The following is a 25,809-nucleotide window of genomic DNA, read 5'->3' on the forward strand; positions in this document are numbered from 1 at the left end:
AAGAACATCAACCACCAATATGGCCTTTTATATGTAGCGAGCCATCACCCCGATCAAGGCAGCGCCATGTCCTCAGGTATTTTCATTTTTTTTCAACAGGTCAGCTATTTTCATTGGGGAGCGACTATTTTATGTTGATAATTATCCGTCAGTTGCAACTTACAGTCTACACCAACGGCGATGCAATTCAAACAGTCAGAAACACCTTGTTTTAGTTGCAACTCACTTGCAATCGAGGAAAATTTAGTTGTATCTCACATCATGTACTAATCACAATGAAAATCTAACAATTTTGGATATATGATCGAGAACTGAGCTAATTGTCTAGTAAAACCTTATTTATTGTTTGCCAAAACACTCGGCAAACTAAAAACACTTGGCAAAGATTTGGACGCGTGCTCATTATTAGCACGGTTGATGGCAGACATATCCTAGGACCGACTTTGCCCAGTTTTTTTTTTTGTAAAACATTTGGTAAACAGGTAAATAAATAGATTGTATTGCATATATTTTTGGATTTCGAAAAGAAAATTTTGAATTTTTAGTTTATCAAAAGAAATATGAATTGATGGCCCATCTTTTATATAGACGATGCACCGAATCCAAGTTTGAATTTCTGGCTTTTGTTCTCTTTTTTTGTTGACCTTGTTACTCGATCTTTCTTTAGCATTAATAATAAGATGTTTGCTCTGGTACAACTTCCTTTCTCCAAACTCTGATAAATTCAAAGGCAAAGATGGCTGAGATTGTTGGATACCTCTTCGTAATTTAGGGTGTGGTGATTTTTCTAAAACCTAAACGGGTATTGTATCCCTGTACAAACCCATGTGACTTAACTTATTTGTACGGATATGTAGCGTACATACAAGTAGGAGTAGTATGTACGTACGCCGTTGCCAGCTTATCGGTGGTGACTTTGCAGGAGGTGGTGATCATGGCCGGTGGGAGGCACGGCAAGGTGGTGCTTGCCGGCCACGAGGCACTACGAGGTGGCGCAGGCCGCCACAAGCCTCGACACGGCCTCGTTGGCGGCACAACGGCACGATATGCCTCGAGACTAGCCAGACTATCTATTTCGATGCTAGCCAGACTCGTGGTTCCCATTTGATAGTCTCGCTGGACATGCTCTAAACTGTTTGGCGTCCTCTTGGACAGACAAACCGGCGGGTATGTGGGGTTTTTCTCGCACGCCGGATTGTCTTGCGCGATTAGCTGGACTATCTTGTGCTACCGCCAAACTGTCTTGCGCTAACGGACGAACTGTCTTGTGATCGGTACACGGTCTTGTAAATGGGTGTACTGGCTTTGAATATGGCTTAAGAGGGCTCACAATTAATTAATTAATTATATTGGCTAATTACCTAAAGGCCAACTGAGTTTTGAGGAGGAGGTTGTAATGGAGCAAGCCTCAAATAATAATAATAATAATAATAATAATAATAATAATAAACGTGAATTAAAATCAACACTTGTTATATAACAAAAATATTTAGTTACCATTTTCTACAATGTTTTAATAGGAAAAAATATGTAAAACTTGTCAGAAATTGAGATTTGTTTGGGCGTAGAGTCATATTATGGTTATATAAGCTTTCGGTAAATAGGAAAAATCATTAAACAAATTTAAAATGGCATAGTACTTGATGCTTCATCTTCGTGTCTTATCTTATAGTACTTCAAAGAGAGATGTCGACGTCGTTGCATCATGCCTAATAAAATGAAACAGGTCAGTTCGTGACACTTTTCCTTTGTTCTGTCGTTCTCAAAGTTCATACATGCAGGAATCACAGTACTGGTTGAACACAGAATATCTTGAAACATCGATTGATCCATCATGTGGCGAGTCTGGCGACGAAGAGAGTATTGTCCGTCGCAATCAGTCAAGCTTGTTCAGGTCAATTACAGTTCGGATGGGACATGATTAATTCAAACTGTAGCTCGACGATGTCGCCATCGGGATTTTTTGTCCATCTTACCAATCCATGCTTGCTTGACCGTTGACGCGCGCGCGACGAGCTTCGTGATGCGCGTGTACGTGTGCCGGGCTGCGTTGGTCTACACTTGTGCTTGACATCCGTGGAAAAATGAGACCCACGTACAGTGGCAAGTCATACTCGGTAGGAGCATGTGATGGGCGCTGGTGGCTGCTGACATATGCAAAGAGCGACGGCTCAGCCACACGTGTACAAAGTCAAGTTCAAGATTCAGTCTTGATTAACAATTATGTTCGTACGTACTAGAATAGATGGTGACTAGTAAAATATAAACTGCGGAAAAGTAAGACACGTGAATTGACGAACAACGGCTGAGGCCAGATGAGTGTTTCTATGGATTGACTCTTCGAGTCCTCGCACATGTAGTAGTATCTGTCACATAGCCGACCAACAAATTTGTACTGGTCATTGGCATGTGTTTGACTCTGCATCCTCCATGCATTTTTCTTTCTACATGGGAGTTCCTCCGTGCATGTTGAGACTTGCGATAATGGTCTCTTTTTTCTTGACTTTGTTTATTTTCAAAGTATTCGGAGTGTATGCTCTCACAGAGCCGACCGATCGAATCAATTTTCATCGGTCATTCGCATGTGTTTGACTCCATCCTCCATGCATTTTTACTAGCTGCGGGGCTGCCCTCCATGCATGTTGAGATCATGCTCTTGTTTCTTTTTTATTTGATCTTTTTTTCTGAAGTCTGCGATATGTTCACTTGATGCTAAAAGATGCAATGGTATATTATATGCGATGGTCATCGCAACAAATCTCTTTCAGAAAGACTACTAATGTCCCTTTGGTAAAACAAATACTGGTATCTTCTCTGTTTGGTTGAGGAACAATGATCATGGTCGGTGATATGGATGGTTTTGTCATTGGTCTGTCGACGACGGAAATGTCAAAGTCTTCATATCCAACAATCAAACAACTTCCCCTAAAAAAACAATCAGCCAACTTCGCTAGACCTTACTTTTTGGTTGTATTGTTTCTCGAAAAGGGAAGAAAGGATAGACACCGGACTGCCAAATGCTATGTAACACGTCTCTCTTATGCGAGTTTTGTCAAAACCTATGGGCTTGTTTGGTTCAAAGGAAAATGAGAGGAGTGATGCTCATTGTTTCCTTTTTTATCGATCTTGCCACTATGACCGATCATATCCTCACAAACATCTGATTCCTAGCTGGTGGAGGGATCTCGTTATATCCCGGGAATAAGGCCCCGTCGACATAATCTTCATCCATTGTCGGGTTTGTAGGTGTTGTGTGGTGTCTTCAGATTTTTTTAATGTATGTTCTTTATCGTACTTTGTTCAATAAATTAATAAAGAAGGATGTATGCATGTTTTCGATGCAAAGGCCGGGGGTCTCATCTCTCATTTCGAAAACACCATTCGGCCGATCTTATCCTCTGAAAAACCTCGACAATCAGTTTGGTCATTCCAACGTCTCTCCATCATTAGTATCTAATCAGTTTTTTTCTTCATTAGGTGGAGTTAAGAGCTACCAGAGCTGAATTTTGGCATGACGTATACTGAAATTTTGGAATGGTGTGTCTTGAAATTTCTCAGTTTTGGGTAACATATGGGTAGAAATAATGGGCATATATATAGAACATAAGATAAAAAAAATTAACTCAGCATAAGTGCACATAATTTCACAAATAAATAGACATATAAGGCACAAGACCACAAATTGAATCAGTACCATCATTTGTATTCACATAACACCAAGTTCAGACCATAAACTAAATTTAACACGCTACATGTTCAAATATGACATATCACATGTGTTACATTCTATTAAACGCCTCTTATATCTTTTGTGTTATATGTCTATTGTTTTCGTCCATATTTTATCCAAAATTGAGAAACTTAGCACGCACCATACCAAAAAATTCAGCATGTGCCAAAATTCAGCCCCGAGAGACCTCAACTCTCTTGGGCAAAATGATTACATAATAACACTGGATATATTATGATAGAATGGCAAAAGTGATTACCGGGTTAATGGAGCAGTGATGTTTATGAGGATTTGATAGGTCAAATGGGGTTTTTCCGAGAATAGGGTCAGTCATAGTTGAAAGAATGATAAAGAATGGTATTTCCGTTTACTTGTTGCTGAAGGTCTTTCGTTTTTCTCCGTGATGTCCAACATTCTTTTGCCCATTTTTTTTAGCTTTCTAATCTTCAGAATTCCAAGGAAAATGCCTGCGTGTTGAAAGTCGTGTAGATCAAGTAGCTGCTGCTTTGAAAACATGCACCCGAATGGTCACAAGCATATGTATTGGCGGATTGACCCCGCCACGATATAGGTGGCAGCATTCTCGATTTTCTTCGAAGACGCATGGCCACAAGCATTGACCCAATCACGACTTCACGAGCTACATCGAACCCGGCGGCTGGCTCGGTCAGCAATCTCGACATATGGGCAAGCGTGCTGATATATAAACATGCAGACGCCTCAACCTTGATTTTCCACCGCTCTCAGTTCCGGTGATCGATCCTCTCCCTCACTTACAATGTTGTCCAACTCGATCCCGAGAGTAGCAGGGGGTGCCTCTTCCGTCCTCCTGGCACATCGCCGGCAGGCGGCTAGCGGCCACGCGCTCCCTGCTGCGGTTTCGGCGCCGTCCCTGTCGAAGTTTCGTCAGCGACGAACGAGCCATCTCTGCCTCGCCTCCGCCGCCCGTGCTGAAGAGCACGGTTCCTCCCACGGAGAACTGTTCGCTCGCGGCCGTCATGGCGCTCCTCGCCTCTACCCGATATGCGCGAGGAGGACAAGGACGATGATCTCATCCTGTTTAGGTAAATGACCTCTGGCTTGCTAGATTAGAACATTTTTTTCTAGAGTTATGTGTTTGTCAGTAATCAGTCGCTATCAGAGCTGGCGTCCAGTACTATTGCCGGAAATATCGCCCGATGTCTTTCATAATGAAGCTAGCTTAATGTTGCGCGTCATATATCACACTCCAATTTGTACACAAATTAGACTTTACACCTCAAATAGCACACACTATGAAGATGTGCAGCAGTCAACTAAAACTCAGAAACCTCGGCTCCAACCGTCCACCCCAAAAGATGAAGCTTTCGTGGTACAAAAAAAAAGGATGAACCTTTCATAGTACTTTCCTGATTTTCTTGTGTAGTAAACCCTATGTTTTTTTTAAAAAAAAATCCAATGTAGAATGTCAATTTCTTTGGGCACACCCCAACGTCCACCCCGAATGATCAGCTTTCACGGTTTTAGAATATATTATGAAGATTTCATAGTCTCTTCCTATTTTGTTGTGCGTAAAATAAGCCCTAGCCTAAGATTTATCACATTATGTCCAATGTAAAATTGGTTTTTTTTTGGCACAACCAACTCTATTTTAGTTTGCAAACCAAAAGCATTAGCTTCTACTCATACTGATATATTAGTATTACAGCACGTAGGGCTGACAAGGCACTTACATTCGCTAACTTGTAGATGGATGAGACACAGTTTGTGCGGCGCTTATAGGCTTCTAGGGAAAAAAACATCACGGAAAGTATTTTCGGGGAACTATCGCTAGCTCGACACTTAGCTACCCATGTTGTTAGGCAACAGTTATGGCTTGCACAGGGATATACAAATTTAAGTCGTGTGGCAGGTATTCCTTTCATGGCACACATGTTAATGAAAACACATATGTTTGTTTCATACTGTTAAAAACAAAAACAAAATACAATTTCATTTATATCTATTTTTCATGTGGTTCATTTCTTACATGACACCATTTCTTAATGGCATCCGTTTCATACATCTCATTTTGCATCTAAACTTTGAAGAAAAAAAATTACACCATAGTCAGTAGACCCTAGATCTACCAAACTAACTACAAAGAGAAGTTTTGTGGTCAAGGAAGATCATCTTTGTTGTTTAGGAAATTCTTCCTTTGTCTCCTAGATTTCTTCGAGCAACTCATTGTTCTGCATTTCATCCTCCTGCATCATAGCTAGACCTGCATGCCGTCATCCTATCAGTGGATCTGAGAAGGGAGATGTAGGCTATTAGAGTAGAGAAAAATCATTAACTTGGAGAAAGCAGCAAGAACAGACTTGTGGGACAGGAATGCTAACAAAGGATTCTGGGTTGCTTATGTTGGGGGGAAGACACGACACTGAGACACCATGGACATCCTTGATGCCTTCACCTTGAACACCATCTTCATGAGGAGGCTGGTCGAAGTGCGGCTATCTAGGGTTTATAGTTGGGCGTAGAAAGTAGGGAGTTTATCAGTGATGGATTACAAAGAGCGCCATATGGAGTGGGAAGTGAGGTGTCAATATTGCTTCAGGGGGGCAGATTGGGGGAGTGATGAGTGTTGTGAGGTTCCTGTATTATATAGAATTGGGCAGTGGGCATGACAAGTCTATCGCATGGTCCCTGATGATATCGGGAAGTGTAGCTATTGGATGTAAGGTCTATGCACATATCAGGTACTCTTAGCTGATGGGCCAAGGAGTACAGGGCTGCATTGTCGTTGAGACGGGGAAATTGAGCTACATCTTTGGTTCCCAAAGTAGTCGATCTGAAATGATGCGCCTGCACTCCTGTATCTAGGATAGGGGGTGGTCCGTGTGTTCTTCTGCAGCAATGGTGGTCAGTAGCAGGCGGCAACGGGGTTCACCTAGATCCTATGGACTCAAATGTCGTTTTTGCTTTCCGTCATGTTCCTTTTGTTATTGTGGCAACACCTCTCTTTCCAAATTGTACTAATGTGTGCGTTGTAAACATATGCTTATTTAATTAATGTGCAATAATCTTCTAAAAAACCGTAAGCGCAAAAAAAGGTACAGTTATCTCTCCTCTAGTTTTCTCCCATTACTGTTAGGAAATAATAAGCAGATAGTATTAGCGTCAGTTTTAGGCTAAGATAGCGGTTAGTATTTCCTGTAAGCTAACTGCCTACAGTTAGCGTTGATCAAACGCTGTCGATCTCAAAGGGACATCACTTCTGTTCCAAGAGGCATCAATGTGTAAACCGACGTTGTAAGGCTGGTGCCAACGCGGGCGGCAGCGCGGGCGGTACCGCCCGCCGCCGGGCGAGAGAGGGGCGGGAGTGGGGCGGGACGAGCGCGGGCGCTGCGGCTGGCGCCGGGCGGTACCGCCGCCCGCCCGGCTCCCGCCCGCGTTAAGCGGCGACAATGGCGGCGACAATGGGGCGATAGGCGGGGCGGCGCGGTGGCGGGGCGAAGCGAAGAGAGGCGAGAGAGAGAGAGGGGTGGCGGAATCGCCGGCGAGCGGAGAGACCGGCGGCGCGGCCGTCGGCTTGGCTGCGTCTTTGGAGGAAGAAGAGAAAGGGGGTTTTGCAGAAAACCCCCTAGACTTTAGGATTTGCTTAGGAAAAATAAAAATATGGTAGGATTTAGCATTTTGGGGTGTTTTGAGCCAAATTTTGAGGGGCTTTTTGCACACAAATTTAAATAGAGCAAACAACCACATTGGCAACATTGTTGCAAACCTTTTTAGTGCAAATTTTTATGTAATTTTTTTTATGATTTAATCGGTAACAATTTTAGTTCAATAAAATAATTTCCTTGTATTATTTTTAATGTTGTAATCTCAAAAAGAAATGATGTCGAGGAGAGAGAAATGGTGATGTGGAGGAGAGAGAAGTGAGAGTGGGGACTATAGCCCGTGCATTGGCACCGTGGGGTGAGAGTGGGGTGAGAGTGGGGTGAGAGTGAGAGAAAAGCTGACGTGGCGGGGCGGGAGTCGGGCGGTGCATTGGCACCAGCCTAAGGCACCGGTTCAGGACCTATATATACCTGAACTGTTCATCAATAAAGAATCAATCATTCACTCAATCTCTAGTTTCTCTCTACGTCATCAGCACTGCTCTGTCCCTAGCGATAGGCTACAAGAGAAAGAACAGAGAAAGGTGAGAAAAGGATGGATTCCCTGCCATCATTGGCTTTTTCTTTCGCTCGTTTTGTGGCACGAGAGGAGCGCCGCCTCCAAACTCGTCGCCATCGGACCTTCGGTCTTGCTGCTCGTCGCCGGAACTTCAGCCTGAACTTCAACCGCCGCCGGAACTTCGGCCAGAACTTCAACCGTCGTCGGAACTTCGGCCGGAACATCAACCGCCGCCAAAGCATGAACGGTGGCCTCCGCCACCACAGGGCAGTACTTGGTGTCCCTCGCCGTCGCTACGGCCCTGGTGGTGGCCTCCGCCGCCGCCACAACCATCGGCAGCATTACAACCATGTTCACCGCCGTGTGCAGGACATCAATTTCACTGGAACACCAAGAGCATGTACCAGTGCAGTTGTGCCAAGGGAAGAGGTCTCGGCCATACCAGAGGTTGCTGTTGTACCGGCGGTTGTTACCGCGGCGCCGGAGATCGCTACTGCGGTGCCGGAGATCGTTGCCGTTGAGCCGGAGGTTGCTGCAGAGTTCGAGAACGACGCCTCCGCCTCGTCACCAACCGCGGACGCCGACGAACTTCTACCTCCTCCGCCGGCACTCACTGTCCCGCCCATGGACTGGCTGTTGGGCGGACCTAGTGCCGGATGGCTCGTCGACGACCCAGACCGCGACTTCAGCGACGACGAACTCGAGGCGCAGCCACATCCGTCGGTGCACTACTACATGCGCCACGGGTACGGGTCGTGCCTGCCATCTCCGACGCCATCCGAAGAGGAGCCGGAGCACTTCGCTCCGCCGGGCTACGCCTTGATGACGGAGTTCTTCGAGCCACCGGCTGCGGCTCCCGTGGACGCGCTCTCGCCGGCGCTCACCACCAACCTCCAGATGGAGATGGAAGGGAACGAGGCCGTGGCAACTGCTCGCGCCCGCGCGCTCGTCCCCGACCTCAACCACCCAGCGGCAGAAGAAACGAAGGAGGAGAACGAGGACGCGCCGCCGGCGCCGTCCCTTGCCCTCCCCACGCCCTCGCCGGAGGCCAGGGTGCTGCTCCGTCGCTTCGCGTCGGCCATGGCGGTCCGCCCCGCCGGCATCCGCAGAGGAACTTGGTGCCCCGAGGCCCTCGGCCTCACCAACCGCGTCGCGGAACTCCGCCTCAACGAGGCCACCCACCACTCTTCCTCCTCAGCGGAGGGATCGAGCGGCCGCTGAGAAGATTTGACGGAGCGCTGGTCGGGAGAAGAACTCTGTGGAGAGATAAGGTGAGGAGGACGACGGGATTTTCCCCAAGTCGCTCCTCCCAGACTCCCAGTCCCTATTTCTTTATCCTGATTCAGCGGTCCACCAGGCTGTCTATTGAAAAGTCTGGAAAGCTTCAAGCTGTGTCTATGTTACCACTGTTGCGTGTAGTACTAGTATTAAACTAGACTGTTTAGCATCTTCAGTTTTGCTCTTTATTCAGATTAGCACTGTACTGTGATGTAAATACATCTAGATTATATTTTATGTCTACTAGAAGTCACAAGTGTGTAATGTGCCATGTTATTAATATATTTGCCTCTAGCATATTATAACATGTTATTTGGTACAACAATTTTATCCCGCGCTCCAAATTTATCCGCGTTCAAATTGTTCCTCAAGAACAAATTTGTTGTTTACCAAAATAAATTTTACTATCAAGTAAAATTAATTAAATGCATGATCATACATGCAGGAAAAATTGGTGATATCAGTAAAAAAGAATTCCAAGAACTACAACTTGATGGAAGTAACTATCTATCATGGGCCATGGATATGAAAATAAATTTAAATGGTCGTGGCCTTGGTCCCGTGATTACCACACCCCCTGAAAATGCTCCAGAAATACCTCAAATGGCAAAGTATGCGGCATTACATTTCATAAGGCACCACCTCCATCCCGATTTAAAAAATGAATATTTGATGGAGGAGGATCCACTAGCTTTATGGAACTCCCTCAAGGAGAGATATGACCAACAAAGAGCGGTTATGTTGCCGGAAGCCGAGAGAGAATGGTCTCTCATTAGGTTCCAGGACTTTAAGTCTGTTGCGGCATATAATTCTGCCGTGCATAAAGTTAACTCCAAACTGAGATTTTGCAACAAGCAAGTTTCAGATGAAGATTTAATCGAGAAAACCTTATGCACTTTCCATCCCTCGATGAGGATATTGCAACAGCAATATCGTCAACACAAATACGCGAAGTATTCTGAGCTTATATACACATTACTTCAGGCCGAGAAGCATGATGAACTTCTCATGAAAAATCACAATGCTCGCCCAACGGGTGCCATGCCGATCCCTGAAGCACATGCTAATGCTCATTTTACTAATAAATTTGGAAACCGTAAAAGGAACTTCCGAAAATTCAAGGGAAAGTGGAAAAACAATGGTCAAAAGACCAATGGTCAATTTAAGGGGAAAGGTCATTTCAAGAGAAATGATCAAAATGACAACTCTCAAACTTGTCAAAGGTGTGGATGTGCGAATCATCGTACAAACAAATGTCGTATTCCCAAGCACCTAGTGGATCTATACATGAAGTATGGAGGAAAAGGGAAGCAAGTTCATGGAAATAAGGCTGAAGCTCACTTCAATGCCATTGAAGACAACCCTCAAGCTAGTCCTTCTCAAAGTGCTATTGAAGAATTCAAGCCAAAGGACAATATCATCCTCGATGAAGACATGCTTGTGGGCTACACCCAAGATGTTTTTGGAGACCTCAATTGATCTCCTAAACAATTGATGTCACTTAGCTACTCAAATACTACGATGTGTTATATATTGTATAACAACAAGTAGAATAAAGTCTGTTAGACTACATGTATTGTATTATGTGAATCAGACATAATATTGTAATGTATTTATATTTCGAATTTGTAATATAAATACTATGTATGTAATTTGATGAATATATGAATAAAATAAATTTATTCTAAAATATTCTCTTTCTATTTTTAGAAATTTACGGGAAAAATCCGATGGAAGAAGAATTATGTTTAGTGGATAGTGCTACTACTAACACAATTTTAAGGGAAACAAAATACTTCCAAACTCTTACTAAGAGAAAGGAAGATGTTATGACTATAACCGGGAGTAACAAAGCAATAATTGGTTCAGGAAGAGCCACATTCACACTCCCTATGGGTACTACTATTGTAATTCAGAATGCACTCTTGTATCCTGAATCAACGCGTACCCTTATAAGTTTCAAAGATATCCGATCAAATGATTTCCATCTTAAAACTGTTAAGATGGATAAGAAAGAATATTTGCTTTTAACAAAAAGCGATGGATATGAGGAACAAACTCTCGAAAAATTCCCTTCATTTTCTTCCGGATTATACTTTACATACATTAAACCCGTACCTTATGTTGCGTACAAAATAATTTTTCAAAATCTTGATAAATTCAAGACTTGGCATGATCGCCTTGGTCATCCTAGAATAGGTATGATGAGAAAAATTATAAGCAATTCTGTTGGTCATAATTTACCAATTAAAAGATTTCCTAAGTCATCAGATTTTGTATGCACTGCATGTGCTACTGGGAAATTAATTATTAGGCCATCCTACCTCAAAGTTAAAAATGAGTCACTTAATTTTCTTGAAAGAATTCAAGTAGATATATGTGGTCCAATACAACCTTTATCTGGACCATTTAGGTACTTTATGGTGCTAATTGATGCATCTACTAGATGGTCACATGTGTGTTTATTATCAACACGTAACCATGCCTTTGCCAAATTAATATCTCAAATTATCAAATTAAGAGCAAATCATCCTGAACACAGGATTAAAACAATAAGAATGGATAATGCGGCTGAATTCAGTTCACGCGCATTCAATGATTATTGTATGGCCTTAGGCATTCATCTAGAACATTCTGTACCTTATGTTCATACTCAGAATGGATTGGCTGAATCTTTAATCAAAAGAGTAAAATTAATTGCTAGACCATTGTTGCAGAATTGCAATTTACCAACCTCTTGTTGGGGACATGCGGTTTTACACGCCGCAGATCTGATACAAGTCAGACCAACTGCATATCATGAAACTTCCCCATTTCAAATAGTACGAGGCAATCAGCCAAGTATTTCCCACCTGCGAAAATTCGGTTGCGCTGTATACGTACCGATATCACCACCGCAGCGTACCTCCATGGGCCCCCATAGAAAAATTGGAATCTATGTGGGATATAAATCTCCGTCAATTATAAAATATTTAGAACCTCTAACAGGGGACCTGTTTACAGCCCGGTACGCTGATTCAATTTTTGATGAGGATCATTTCCCGGCATTAGGGGGAGAAACAAACCACAAAGAATGCCAGGAAATAGATTGGTATGTAACAGGCATCCAATCCTTAGATCCACGTACTAAAGAATCTGAATCTGAAGTTCAGAGAATAATAGATTTGCAACACTTTGCAAATAACTTGCCAGACGCATTTACTGATCACAAAGGTGTCACTAAATCATATACCCCTGCAGTCAATGCACCAGAACGAGTAGAGGTACCAAATAAAACTACTCAACTCCCAATTGCAAATAAAAGGGGGAGAAATCTGGTCTCAAGGGAAAAGGCTTCTCCAAAGCCACCGCGGAAACATAGAAAATCTATGACGGTAAATGCAAATCAACCTGGAGTTGATAGACACCAAGATGATGTTCAACATCAAGAACCTAGCATAAATGTGCACACAAATTCTATTGCTGGGACATCGAAACACCCAGACTCCGTTGTTATGGGAAATCACACGGTGCCTGAAGAAACTAATGAAATTTCCATAAACTATATCGATTCGGGAGAATCATATAATAGAAAGACTACAATTGTCGACACATATTTCTCCTCTAAAATTGCTAAAACCCTTCAACTGGATCCAGAGCCAAAATCTATGAAAGAGTGCCTGAAGCGCTCGGATTGGCCTAAATGGAAGGAGGCAATTGAGGCAGAATTGCGCTCGCTTAATAAAAGAGAGGTATTCTCTAAAGTAATACCTACTCCTCAAAAAGTTTTCCCTGTGGGAGCTAAATGGGTTTTCGTTCGAAAAAGGAACGAAAATAATGAGGTGGTGAGATATAAAGCGAGACTAGTAGCACAAGGGTTTACGCAGAGACCCGGTATCGACTACGACGATACATATTCTCCTGTAATGAGTGGAATTACGTTTCGATACTTAATATCATTGGCAGTACAAATGAATTTATCAATGCAGTTAATGGATGTAGTGACCGCATATCTATATGGGTCACTTGATGCGGATATTTATATGAAAGTCCCTGATGGACTTAAAATCCCTAATCCAAACACAAATCGCAACATGTATTGTGTAAAATTACAAAAGTCACTCTATGGCTTAAAGCAGTCGGGTAAAATGTGGTATAACCGGCTTAGTGAGTTCCTTCTTCAGAAAGGATACTCAAATAATGATGATTGCCCATGCGTTTTCATAAAGAAATCCTCAAAAGGATTTTGCATCATCTCAGTTTATGTTGATGACCTCAACATCATTGGTAACGCGACAGATATATCTGTAGCACGCAATCATTTAATGACGGAGTTTGAGATGAAGGATTTGGGAAAAACCAAATTCTGCTTAGGTTTACAACTTGAGCATCTTCCCTCGGGAATACTCGTTTATCAGCCCGCATATATTCAGAAAGTTTTGGAAAAATTCAATATGGATAAATCATATCCATCCAAAACACCCATGGTCATTAGATCCCTTGATATGGAAAAGGATCCTTTTAGACCTAGGGATGATAACGAAGATGTATTGGGACCTGAGTTTCCATACCTTAGTGCGATAGGAGCACTAATGTACCTTGCTAATTGTACTAGGCCAGATATTGCCTTCGCAGTAAATTTACTGGCTAGACATAGTGCAGCTCCAACAAAACGCCATTGGGCTGGAGTGAAGAATATCTTCAGGTATTTACAAGGTACCAAAGATCTTGGTTTATTCTATAAGAAGAATCAAGATATGACTTTGACTGGCTATACTGATGCCGGCTATCTTTCTGATCCCCATAATGCTAGATCACAAACTGGATTTGTATTTTTATTCGGTGGAACTGCTATCTCATGGAAGTCAACTAAACAGACTCTAGTAGCAACTTCCACTAACCACTCTGAAATAATTGCATTATATGAAGCTTCACGTGAGTGTGTATGGCTTCGCAGAGTGATTAACCATATCCAGACCTCATGCGGCATAGGTTCACTAGAATCACCAACTATTATCTATGAAGATAATGCTGCATGTGTTGCTCAAATGCATATGGGATATATTAAAAGTAATATCACAAAACATATTGCTCCAAAGCTGTTCTTTCCTCATGAATTACAGAAAAATGGAGAAATTGATATTTTGCAAACAAAATCATGTGACAATCTTGCAGATTTGTTCACTAAGTCTTTACCAGCAACTGCATTTCAAAAATGCATTCTTGGCATTGGTATGAGACGACTTAGAAGTTTGCAAAGTTCAGGGGGAGAAATCTCCCAGGACTAAACTTAGTATTTATCATTCGATAATAATATATTGTATTTTTCCTTATGAGTTCTCCAACGGATTTCTCATATAGGTTTTAATGATACAATTATTATACCAACGGTATATCGGTTTCCTATATTCTCTTTATATTTTTCCACAGGATTATTAGAGGATAAATTTGGACAAGATTGGAGATTCTCAAACTTTCAAGATTATGGACTATCAAGATTTTCAAGCACTCAAGACGCTATGAAAAATTTCAAGACATTGGAGATTTTATAGACACCGTTGCTCAGGGGGAGTGTTAGGAAATAATAAGCAGATAGTATTAGCGTCAGTTTTAGGCTAAGATAGCGGTTAGTATTTCCTGTAAGCTAACTGCCTACAGTTAGCGTTGATCAAACGCTGTCGATCTCAAAGGGACATCACGTCTGTTCCAAGAGGCATCAATGTGTAAACCGACGTTGTAAGGCACCGGTTCAGGACCTATATATACCTGAACTGTTCATCAATAAAGAATCAATCATTCACTCAATCTCTAGTTTCTCTCTAATTACGATGCCATGGCAGCTGTGAGCTGCTCAAGAACCAATGACGTGGGTGCTCCTTGACAATGGTGGATTCAGTGAGGTGAGTATGATGGCACGCCACCTAGCAAGAATGGAGGGAGTTAGTGAACATGTAGTGTGGGAAGGAGGTATGTGGCGGTGGACAAAGGATCGATGTGGTACAGGCCAGAAAGAAGAGTTGTAACAATAGCTTCCACCGTGCGTCAAGGGCTTAAGTAGCACACACCGAGAATATGTGGTATTTGGTTTTGTAATTGCGGGTTATTTACTAGTAATACATGTATGTATGAGAGCAACGTTATCTAATTGATGCTAACATTAAAATATTCTTTCATCAAACAGCATATACTGAGAAGATTTTGGTAGAAGAAAATGTGAGCATGCAAAAGAAGGTATGACCCAACACTTATGACTCTTGTTTCGGCTAGATGTTTTGAGCTAGTCTCATGGAATTATTGGCGCAACTAAATACAATGATCAAATGTTGCATATAATCTAGGAAAGGGTGGCTAGAATAAAGAAAGAGCTCCAAGAGCATCAATGGTTACCATCCCCATACGACACAGCATGGGTGGCAATGGTGCCCTCGCAAGGTATCCCTCAGGCTCCATGCTTCCCTCAGTGTGTTGAATGGATATTGCAAAACCAACAGGATAATGGATCTTGGGGTATCAGAAAATATGACTCGTCAAACGACAAGTGTAGTCTCTTATCCACATTGGCATGCATTCTTGCACTTAAGAAATGGAATGTTGGTCCCGAGCACATCAGCAGAGGTATGAAACATTGAAACATCATTAATTTATTTTTGTTGTTTTAAGGTCCCTACTTTAGACGGCCTATAAGTTGTAACTGAGATAAAATGATGTACATTCACATGACTCCTTTTTTTTCCTTGGGTGGCAGGACTACATTTTATTGGCGGAAATTTCTCGATTGTTATGGATGAGCAGATTGATGCTCCTGTAGGCTTTAATGTTACTTTTACTGGTATGATTACCCTAGCCAATTCCATGGGTTTGGAATTTCCCGTGAAACAAACTTATGTTGATGACATTCTTCACATCCCAATGAGATGGAATTGAAAAGGTTTGCTGAGTGACCTTTATACAAAAATTATGTATATATGCATTTTGTTTAACTGGTTGTTAGTATGCATATGTGTGGATATGAATTGAAACTCACTAGCTGATTTTTTTATCTCACTTTCTTTTATGAAAAATATTGTTTGTATTTTTTTCTATTTTATTTAGATTTTCCGACAAACCATAATTTTGAAATGGAAAATGGGGAACAATGATATTTATCTTGTATATGTCAAAAGTAGCAATCATAACTTCAGTCTCATATGTAGCAATCATAACTTCAGTCTCATGTGAGTAACAAATTGAAAATTATTATGTGTGTCTCATACAGATTTGCTGAGGATACATCTTATGGTAGAGAAGAATACATGGCTTATGTTGCTGAAGGGTTAGGAGACATGTTGGATTGGAATGAAATCATGAAATTTCAGAGGAAGAATGGATCATTGTTCAACTCTCCTTCCGCTACTGCAGCTGCATTAATATACAATCATGATGATAAAGCCCTCCAATATCTAAATTTGCTAGTTAGTAAATTTGGTAGTTCAGGTGAGTTTGTGTGCCTTACACCATGATGAATTTGCAACCTGTATACTGTTGCTAAATATCGTCCTAAATCAACATTTGCAGTACCAACAGTGTTCCCAATAAATATATAATGCCAGCTTTCGATGGTGGATTCGCTTGAAAAGACTGGAATATCTCATCATTTTTCAACCGAAATAAAGAGTATCCTCGACATGACACATAGGTAATGACCGAGAGAAAAGTTAATGTATGTATATTTATAGACCTGTTAATTTACTATATCCATTTTGTAGTTTCTGGTTACAGAGAGATGAGGAAATCATGTTGGATGTAGCAACATGTGCAATGGCATTTCGTATTTTAAGGATGAATGGATATGATGTTTCCTCAGGTATTTCCTTCGGGTAGAATACTTGTGTTGCAACTTTTATCTTCATTGTTGATTTAACTCACAAGTTCCAATTTTACGCAGATGAACTATCCCATCTTGCTGAAGCCTCTGCTTTCCGTAGTTCACTTCAAGGGTATCTGAATGATACAAAATCTTTACTAGAACTACAGAAGGCTTCAACAGTTAGTGTTTCAAAAAATGAAATGATCCTTGATAACATAGGCTATTGGTCAAGCAACTTCTTAAAGGAAAAGATGAGTTCTAATGATGTGGATATAGTTCCGGTCTTCACAGAGGTGCTTGCATGCAAAAAAATATAATTCAAAAATTATTGATCCTAGATTTGATTAAGGGTTTGGTTTACACTTAATTATATGCGTCTGTTATTTCAGGTGGAGTATGCTGTCAAGTTTCCATTTTATGCCACAATGGAACGTCTAGACCACAGGAGGAGTATTGAACATTTTGATGCTCAGGGTTATCAGATGTTCAAGACATCGTACTTGTAAGATTCTCATCCCCAAAAGTAGTTTGCATATAATTAAATTAATAACTCAAGCCACAAACTCCTACGATCGATGTTCATAATTTCCAAGAAGATAACTTCAACTAATTTTATTGTATCCAAATACTCCTGAGTCATCTCTTTGTTGTTCCCACAAAGAAGAAAGAAGCAATAATTGGGGTGATATAATTCAAACCTATGATTGAGCATGTACTTTTTTAGAGTCCATTTATTTTCAATTATCCGGTAAAAACATTCTTCTAAAAATGTCAAACCCACAACATTTATAATAGTCTCAATTGATTTTTTTGTCTAATAACAAGTTTTTACTGCATCAGGCCATGCCTTGCTAAAAAGACCATCTTGCTTTGGCTGTTGAAGATTTCACCTTCTCTCAGTTTGCTTACCAGGCTGAACTTGCGCATGTTGAAAGGTAAATTGTGTATTATGTTATCAACTTATGTCATCAACTCCCTTTCTTATAGGTTTGGATTATTTTTCAACAGTTGGGTGAAAGAGAACAGGATAGACCAGCTACAATTTGCAAGACAGAAGCAGGCATATTGCTACCTCTCTGCTTCTGGCACCATGTTCACTCCGGAACTATCTGAAGCTCGCATTTCATTTGCCAAAACTTCCGTTCTCATAACTATTGTTGATGACTTCTTCGATGTCGCGGGATCAACAGAAGAAATAGAAAATCTGATATCATTAGTCGAAAAGTATAGTTCCTTATCTTGATCTCTTTGGCTGCTTTTTGTTAGGTGCTTGTTTCTTGTGCACTTGTTAACAAGTTGTCTGGCTTGCTTTGTTGTCTTAGGTGGGATGAGCACCAAGAACTTCAATTTTACTCTGAGAGTGTAGAAATATTATTTTTTGCTATCTATACTATAGTGAATCAGCTCGGGGAAAGCGCTTCTGCGCTACAAAACCGTGATGTTAGGAAGCACATGATAGAATTGGTGAGTTCCATATATGATCCCATCATTATGAATTGTATCATGTTATGTATTGCATGTTGAAATTCATGATTTTTATAATGAGTTAAATTGCATCTGTAGTGGATAGAAACATTGAGGTCCATGTCAGCTGAGGCAGAATGGGTGACGAGTCAGTATGTGCCGACAATCAATGAGTACATGACAAATGCAAATCTCTCATATGGACTGGGGCCTATTATACCCGCGTCATTGTACTTTGTCGGGCAAGAGCTTTCGGAGTCGGTTGTCAGAGATCAAGAGTACAATGAATTAATCAGGCTAATGAACATCTGTTGTCGTCTCCTGAATGACATTCAAGGATATGAGGTACGTATATGGATCGTTTTATGACAAAATGATTGTATCCTTGTAAACTGCGTTCAAACACATAAACATTTGTTGTAGCTATTAAGAAATATGATTCTGTTTGATGTTATAGCAAGTTATTTCACATATCATTACACGTAAATTATCTTTCTAGCATGTAGCATATTTAAGTCTAGTGGACTATAAGTTCCGAGAAAATGGTTTAAAATTTTCAATGGTTGAGGCCATAGAAATAAATTTCACGTTAAGAAAAAGAAGACCAACGCAACTTATTTTGTTGGATTTTAGATTAAAAATGGTGCATCAAATTTGTTTTTATAGTCGCTGAACAAATACCTCTTTTGGGTCGTAGTATAATTTCAGCTACATATGGAACTGTAGCGAAACATATGCATTATTGTTTGCCAAAAAACTGTAGCAGTCTTTGATGATATATATTTTATTAAATTAAGGGGATACATTTACAAGCAGGGAGGGTAAATATATGTCCAAATAATACTCAAATATATGCATTATGGTCTATGGTATCCAGTCACACAAACAGGATGGTATATATACATACATATAATACCCATAGGCCTTTTGTGTTGAATTATCAAAGAGTAAGAAAACAATAATACTGACCATTCTTGTTTAAACTCGTATGTATTTGTTGGAGATTATGACATTTTTTTACCAAATCCTGCAGAGGGAGGGCAGCCAGGGAAAAGTGAATAGTGTCTCACTACTTGTTCTTCACAGTGGTGGTTTCATGTCCTCAGAATCAGCTAAAAAGACGATTGAGGAGTATATAGCTTCATGTCGGAAAGACTTGCTGAGGTTGGTTCTAAAGGAAGACAGTGTTGTTCCTAGGCCATGCAAGGAGGTGTTTTGGAAGATGTGCAAGATAAATCACTTGTTCTACTCTCAGACTGATGGATATAGCTCTCAAAAAGAAATGGTTGGTGCAGTGAATGCCGTTATCTACGAGCCTCTCAAACTCCAAACTAGCGATCCATCTTTGACTGTTAAATCAGAACACTAAGGGTTCCTAAAGGATCACAAGCTTTCCTTGATAGATAAATAAATATGATCTGGTGCAGTATAAATGCCCTGTCTAACTATGCCGCGGTGCAGAAGGAACTAAAATTAGTTAGGTGGAGATGTGAAGCCTCGAGATGAAGGAAGAGTTGTCCCATGTATAGGTCCAGCTCCTTGTGTAACAAATTGTGCCTGGCCTCGGCGATGTACTTGTTCATAGTGAATTTTGATATATTAATGGGGAAGACTGAAAGATGTGGCAGTTGCATGTTCTCTATAAACGGTGTAATATATTTCCCTTACAAGTATTGATTGTTCCGTGATCAGTTGACAAGCTCTGCTGTATCTTGTTCTTGCTTGTTCTGTCTGATTTTTCACAAAGATTTCTTGTATTTATTTCCTCCTACAATCCTAGTTGTCATCTTCACTTGTGATCTGCAGGTGCTTATATGATTCTGCTATGTGCTAAAGCAGTTATGCTTAATCAGGGAATCCCCTCCCTGGCAATCGCTCGCTCGAGCGATCGGTTTCTGTGGCGCGGAGCGCTCACGCGAAAGCGTGACTCAATTCCCTTTGTATCACGTAGTGCTTTAATTGCGTTCACATGTGTTCACACTAACAGCTTGTATTACTACTTTGCAAGTTGCATTAGCGTTCACACTTCATGCATGCACATGCACAGAGTATCTCATGGATTTGCATTTAATGAGCCAACTTTTCAGCACTCTTTCATAAGTTGTTGCATGCATACACATAGCATCTCACTCTTTTTCTTCAGCACGAGGCAGACTCTCAATTCACTTTTTACAATTCCCTTTTGGGTTTTTTTCGTATGGTAATTCAGATTTAATGGGGTCCTTTTGCAATTCCCTTTTTCGGGCAGTGGTATTTAAGGGGGAAAATAACGGGTGGGAAGATCCACTTGCAACTCAAATGAACTACCACTTGCTACTCAAATTAAGTATTGTTTTAAGTTGTAATCTAACAAAAGTTGCTAAAAAAATTCTTAATGAAAATTACTTTTTAGGGTTGCTAGTTATTTATATTTACCGTTGATAAATAACGGGGCACCGGGTTGATAACTTGTAAACAAAAAAAGAGTCGCTACATTTTTTTAATTAAATTAAATTTTTAGGGTTGATATTTATTTATATTTACCATTGATAAATAGAGGGTCACCGAGTTGATAGCTTCTAAACTAAAAGAGAGTGGCTAAAATATTCTAAATGAAATACTTTTTAGGGTTATTATTTATTTTTATATTTATCGTTGATAAATAACGAGACACCGGGTTGATAGCTTGTAAAATAAAAAAATGTTCGCTAAAATATTCTAAATGGAATACTTGTTAGGGTTGGTAGTTATTTATAATTACCATTGATAAATAACGGGGCACCGGGTTGATAACTTGTAAACTAAAAAGAGTCGCAAAAATATTCAAAATAAAATTAGATTTTTAGGGTTAGTAGTTATTTATATTTACTGTTGATAAATAACAGGACACCGGGTTGATAGCTTCTAAACTAAAAAAAATCGCTAAAATGTTTTAAAATAAAATTAACTTTAGGGTTGATAATTTTATATATTTACCGTTGATCACTCAAGTACGGAGGGGTTGATTATTCAGATAGAGAGGGTTGATAACTTTTAGCCCGAAAAAAAGTGTCTCGAAACATATCAACATGGGTGCTAGTTTTGAAGATCTCGTCGAGACGTATTTATTGGTGAAAGCGAATCTTTATTTGGAGTTGTCGTTTGAAAGTTAAAACGTTTTGAATTTACAAATTTGGAAAAGATTCCGCTGACATCAGCATATTCGTCTATTTGTGCATGCATGCAGAACTTTCCCTCAATAGCCTACACCAGGTTGATAATTTTATATATTTACCGTTGATCACTTAAGTACGGAGGGGTTGATTATTCAGATAGAGAGGGTTGATAACTTTTAGCCAGAAAAAAAGTTTCTCGAAACATATCAACATGGGTGCTAGTTTTGAAGATCTCGTCGAGACGGATTTTTTAGTGAAACCGGATCTTAATTTGGAGTTATCGTTTGAAAGTTAAAACATTTTGAATTTTCAAATTTGGAAAAGATTCCGCTGACATCAGCGGATTCGTCTTTTTGTGCATGCATGCAGAACTTTCCCTCAATAGCCTGCACCAGGTTGATAATTTTATACATTCACCATTGATCACTCAAGTACGGAGGGGTTGATTATTCAGATAGAGAGGGTTGATAACTTTTAGCTCGAAAAAAAGTTTCTCGAAACATATCAACATGGGTGCTAATTTTGAAGATCTCGTCGAGACGGATTTATTGGTGAAAGAAGATCTTAATTTGGAGTTATCGTTTAAAAGTTAAAACGTTTTGAATTTTCAAAATTTGGAAAAGATTCCGCTGACATCAGCAGATTCGTCTATTTGTGCATGCATGCAGAACTTTCCCTCAATAGCCTACACCAGGTTGATAAATTTATACATTTACCGTTGATCACTCAAGTACAGAGGGGTTGATTATTCAAATAGAGAGGGTTGATAATTTTTTGCCAGAAAAAAAGTTTGTCGAAACATATTAACATGGGTGCTAGTTTTGAAGATCTCGTCGAGACAAATTTATTGGGGAAAACAGATCTTAAATCGGAGTTGTCGTTTGGGAGATAAAACATTTTGAATTTTCAAATTTGGAAAGATTCTCGCTTACGTCATCAAATTCGTCTGTTTCTACATGCATGCAAAACTTTCCCTCAATAGCCTCCACTACAGTCCAAAATATGCCAAAAAAGGAAAGAATGTTTGGTTAGAAACCGATTGCTCAATCTCTCCCTGGCGCACGAGCGCTAGCTAGGGCAGCCTTAATCAGACTGCTAACTTGTTAACGAAAACAAATTGTGCAGAACAAGATGAAAGTTAAAGGGAAAACGAGCAGCATCCTGAAGAGCAGAGTATGAGTCGGCCTGTAGTACTCGCGGAAACCGCAGTGCATTGTGGCCTTGATAATACGATGGAATCGACAAAGTCACCCATCGATCAATCTGCAGTCTCTTCGTGCCCAAGATGATAAATCAAGATTCGATAATGAGGAGCAAATGTGGGTAGTCACATACTTGGGTCGCTGGTGAGGATGGTGGCGGCGCCCAGCCTGGTCATCTGCCAGTAGGAGGCGTGGGCAAGCACGGTGTCCGGCTGGGAGCAGACGACGGCGGCCTGGATGGACTAGTATTCAGCCGAGCGCCGGAGCCGCAAGCGTCGTCCATGGCCTGGCCCCTGCGTCATCGACCGAGGCAGCGGCTCAGAGGAGGAGCGTCCCCTCTCTTGCATCCGTGCACGAGGGGATCCCCAAATTGGAAAAAAAAATAGCCACACCCCTAAATCTCTAGGGTGGTTTAGTGGGATGGGCGGCCGCAATCGGTAGGTAGGGTTCCGGGGACTTTCCCCTCCTCTCCCAACCGCTCTTCCTCCACCGCTCCCTTGAGAGTCGCCAAAGCAGGCCTGGCTCGCTCCTCGTTCCTCTCCGACGACGCAGCCGGTCAGCGTGGACGCGGATGCGTAGCGCGGGATGTACAACATAGCAGTAGGCTTAGGGCTAGTTCTAGTTTCTCTAGAGTTAGGTTTCTCTCAGTTTTTACCCATGCGAAGTTTGACGAGATGCCATCTTGGAGCTTGTTCCTAGCGCCGACAAACAGTGCTGGGCATGGAAGATTCGATCCCCTTGTTGGCGTCCATGGTGGGCGAAAGCAGAGGGCGAATCTGGCCGGAGCTCTTCCCCCAATAAGCTCGTGGTCTAGTGTCTTGCAGGTCCTCTCAGATCTGCTGCTTCATTTTTTCTTTTCGTGCCATCGTGGTGATGGAGGAGGAGGGAGGCGGAGAGCAGCTTGTAGGAGATCTGGGGTCTGCAAGATGAGAAAGTTTGGCTGCTGCACTGTTCTGGAGCACATCCTCGGCGGCGTTTTGACGGCCTCTAGCCGCCCTACCGTCGACTCTTATGGCCGAAAGGCGGCTGCTCCGAGCTCTGACATGTGTGGCCGATCTTCGGATCGTTTGCCTGCGTCAACTCATCACCAACCTTCCGACCAGCGTGCCAATGTGGAGGCCTTTCTTCTCCAGCAGCGCGGCGCTCTTCGGTGGCTTCATCCCAAGTGGTCTCGTCCCCTGACAAGGTATTAACTTGTCAATGCCTACGGATTGTAGACTAGGGTTTTAGTTAGAAGTAGAGGGCAAGTAGATCTCGAAGGTTTCAGCCGAAAAGTACTCGACGATTGTAAAAGCTAGGGTTTGGGAAACAATGATTCGATCCTTTCTTTGTCCCTCGACTCCCCCTTATATAGGAGGCGGAGCCGAGGGATTCGTGTTGTACAAATTACAGAGTCCGGGAAGGTTTCTAACTCATCCCGCAAGATTACAAATAACACTTCTTATTACAACTCTAGCTTTCCTTAATAATATCTTGGGCTTCCGAATCTTCTTATTCTTCGGGTAGTGGGCCTTCAATAAACCCCGGGTACTATCTTTGGCAGGCCCATTGGGGATGCCTATGTCAGTAGCCCCCGAGATTTTGCTTGAATCGCACAGTCAGGGAAAATCTCCACTGTTTATTTTTATTCAACAACTTTAACTTTTCTATATTTCTTCACATAAATTTCTATATTGTACAGGGATAATGGTAATTGGGGCTAGTTCATCTGACGTATCAGGTACTAGTTAACTGCTCTAGTGGCAATCCGCAAAAACCTACTTCAAGATCACGTCCCTGGATATGATCTCGGGATACCGGTGTAAACTTCGACAGGTGCCGCTTAAGGACTTACCATTCTGTCGAGTCCCAGTCAATTTTATTGGGTACCTAACGCGTCCGTTAGGATTTTTCTTCGTATCTGTTGATACGGATAAAAGTAGCAAACCGACGTCAGAGACGGCGCCACGCCACACAGAACGGATCTGGGGTCTTACCTTCGCAAATTTGCGGCATTCAGAAATTGATCGCAACTTTGGCGTTCTGAGAATATATTGTCGAGTGCTTATTCGGCTGTTGGAATGGCACATTCTATTGAGTCAAAGATGACTTATATTGCTCTCCCGATGGGAGTATATGCAGAGTTATTTATAACTCGAAATATACTCTTGTGATCTGCTATCTCTTTTTTTCCTTTTCTTTCTTTATGATTTCATCGGGTACGCGAGCAGCGTTCCCGATGGGAGTAGCCCCCGAGGCTACAGCCAAGGACTTGTACTTGGTTGTAGGCTCCACGCCTTATGCCACTATATACTTTTTTTTATCTCCTGATACTTTCATAATTTCTCGGGTGCGCGAACAGCGCTCCCGATGGGAGTAGCCCCCGAGGCTATAGCCAAGAACTAGTGCTTGGTTGTAGGCTCAACACTTTAATGCATCGTGTCGCTATATTGTCATTCCTTCTCGAACTTTTATATCTATCGGGTGCGCGAACAGCGCTCCCGATGGGAGTAGCCCCCGAGGCTATGACCAAATGCTTGCGTTTGATTCATAGTCTCCCGCGATTTCTATATTGTCATACTCGAACTTTTTCTTTTCTTCAAAGTAGCCCCCGAGCATTTGGGCAAAAACTTGTATTTGATCAAAGGCTCACCAATATATTTTTTGTGTCGCCTTTTTATGAAGCTATTGAGGCGAATTTTTTCTTCTGCCAAGGTGACGTTATTGCTGACGATAGCCACGATTTCGAGTCCGAAAATCGCGAGAAGTTTTCTCCCGCTGCCTTGCGGGCCCAAAGTAACCATTATCTTGACACGTCGTGCAGGTGGGGGACACACGTCCTCCGCTTTTCCTGGCGCACGTACCGTAACTTCTCAATGTTGAAATACTGTTTTACCCTTGTCTCCACGTGGTTATCATCTGCCGCACACTTTTTCCATCCAACGGTCCGCCGCTTCACCGCACCTCTATATAAGATCTCCTTCTTCTTCCTCGAGCACTTCCACTCGCGCCGTTCCCCTGCTTTCATCTGCGAAACTTCCTCCTGCGCCCCACAAC

General features: G+C 41.6%; 1 protein-coding gene and 1 pseudogene across 1 annotated transcript; both read left to right on the plus strand.

Moving 5' to 3' along the window:
- The first annotated feature begins 4,422 nt into the window (after positions 1–4,422).
- LOC127336232 (ent-kaur-16-ene synthase, chloroplastic-like) lies at positions 4,423–19,962 on the plus strand (annotated as a pseudogene).
- LOC139836178 (uncharacterized) lies at positions 6,859–9,397 on the plus strand. Its single transcript, XM_071826737.1, has 2 exons — positions 6,859–7,008; positions 7,758–9,397. Exon 2 carries the CDS (start codon positions 7,907–7,909, stop codon positions 9,089–9,091), a length of 1,185 nt encoding a protein of 394 aa, XP_071682838.1. The 5' UTR covers positions 6,859–7,008; positions 7,758–7,906; the 3' UTR covers positions 9,092–9,397.
- Positions 19,963–25,809: the final 5,847 nt, after the last annotated feature.

This window comes from Lolium perenne, chromosome 2 (assembly GCF_019359855.2).
Source record: "Lolium perenne isolate Kyuss_39 chromosome 2, Kyuss_2.0, whole genome shotgun sequence".
Lineage (NCBI taxonomy): Eukaryota > Viridiplantae > Streptophyta > Magnoliopsida > Poales > Poaceae > Lolium > Lolium perenne.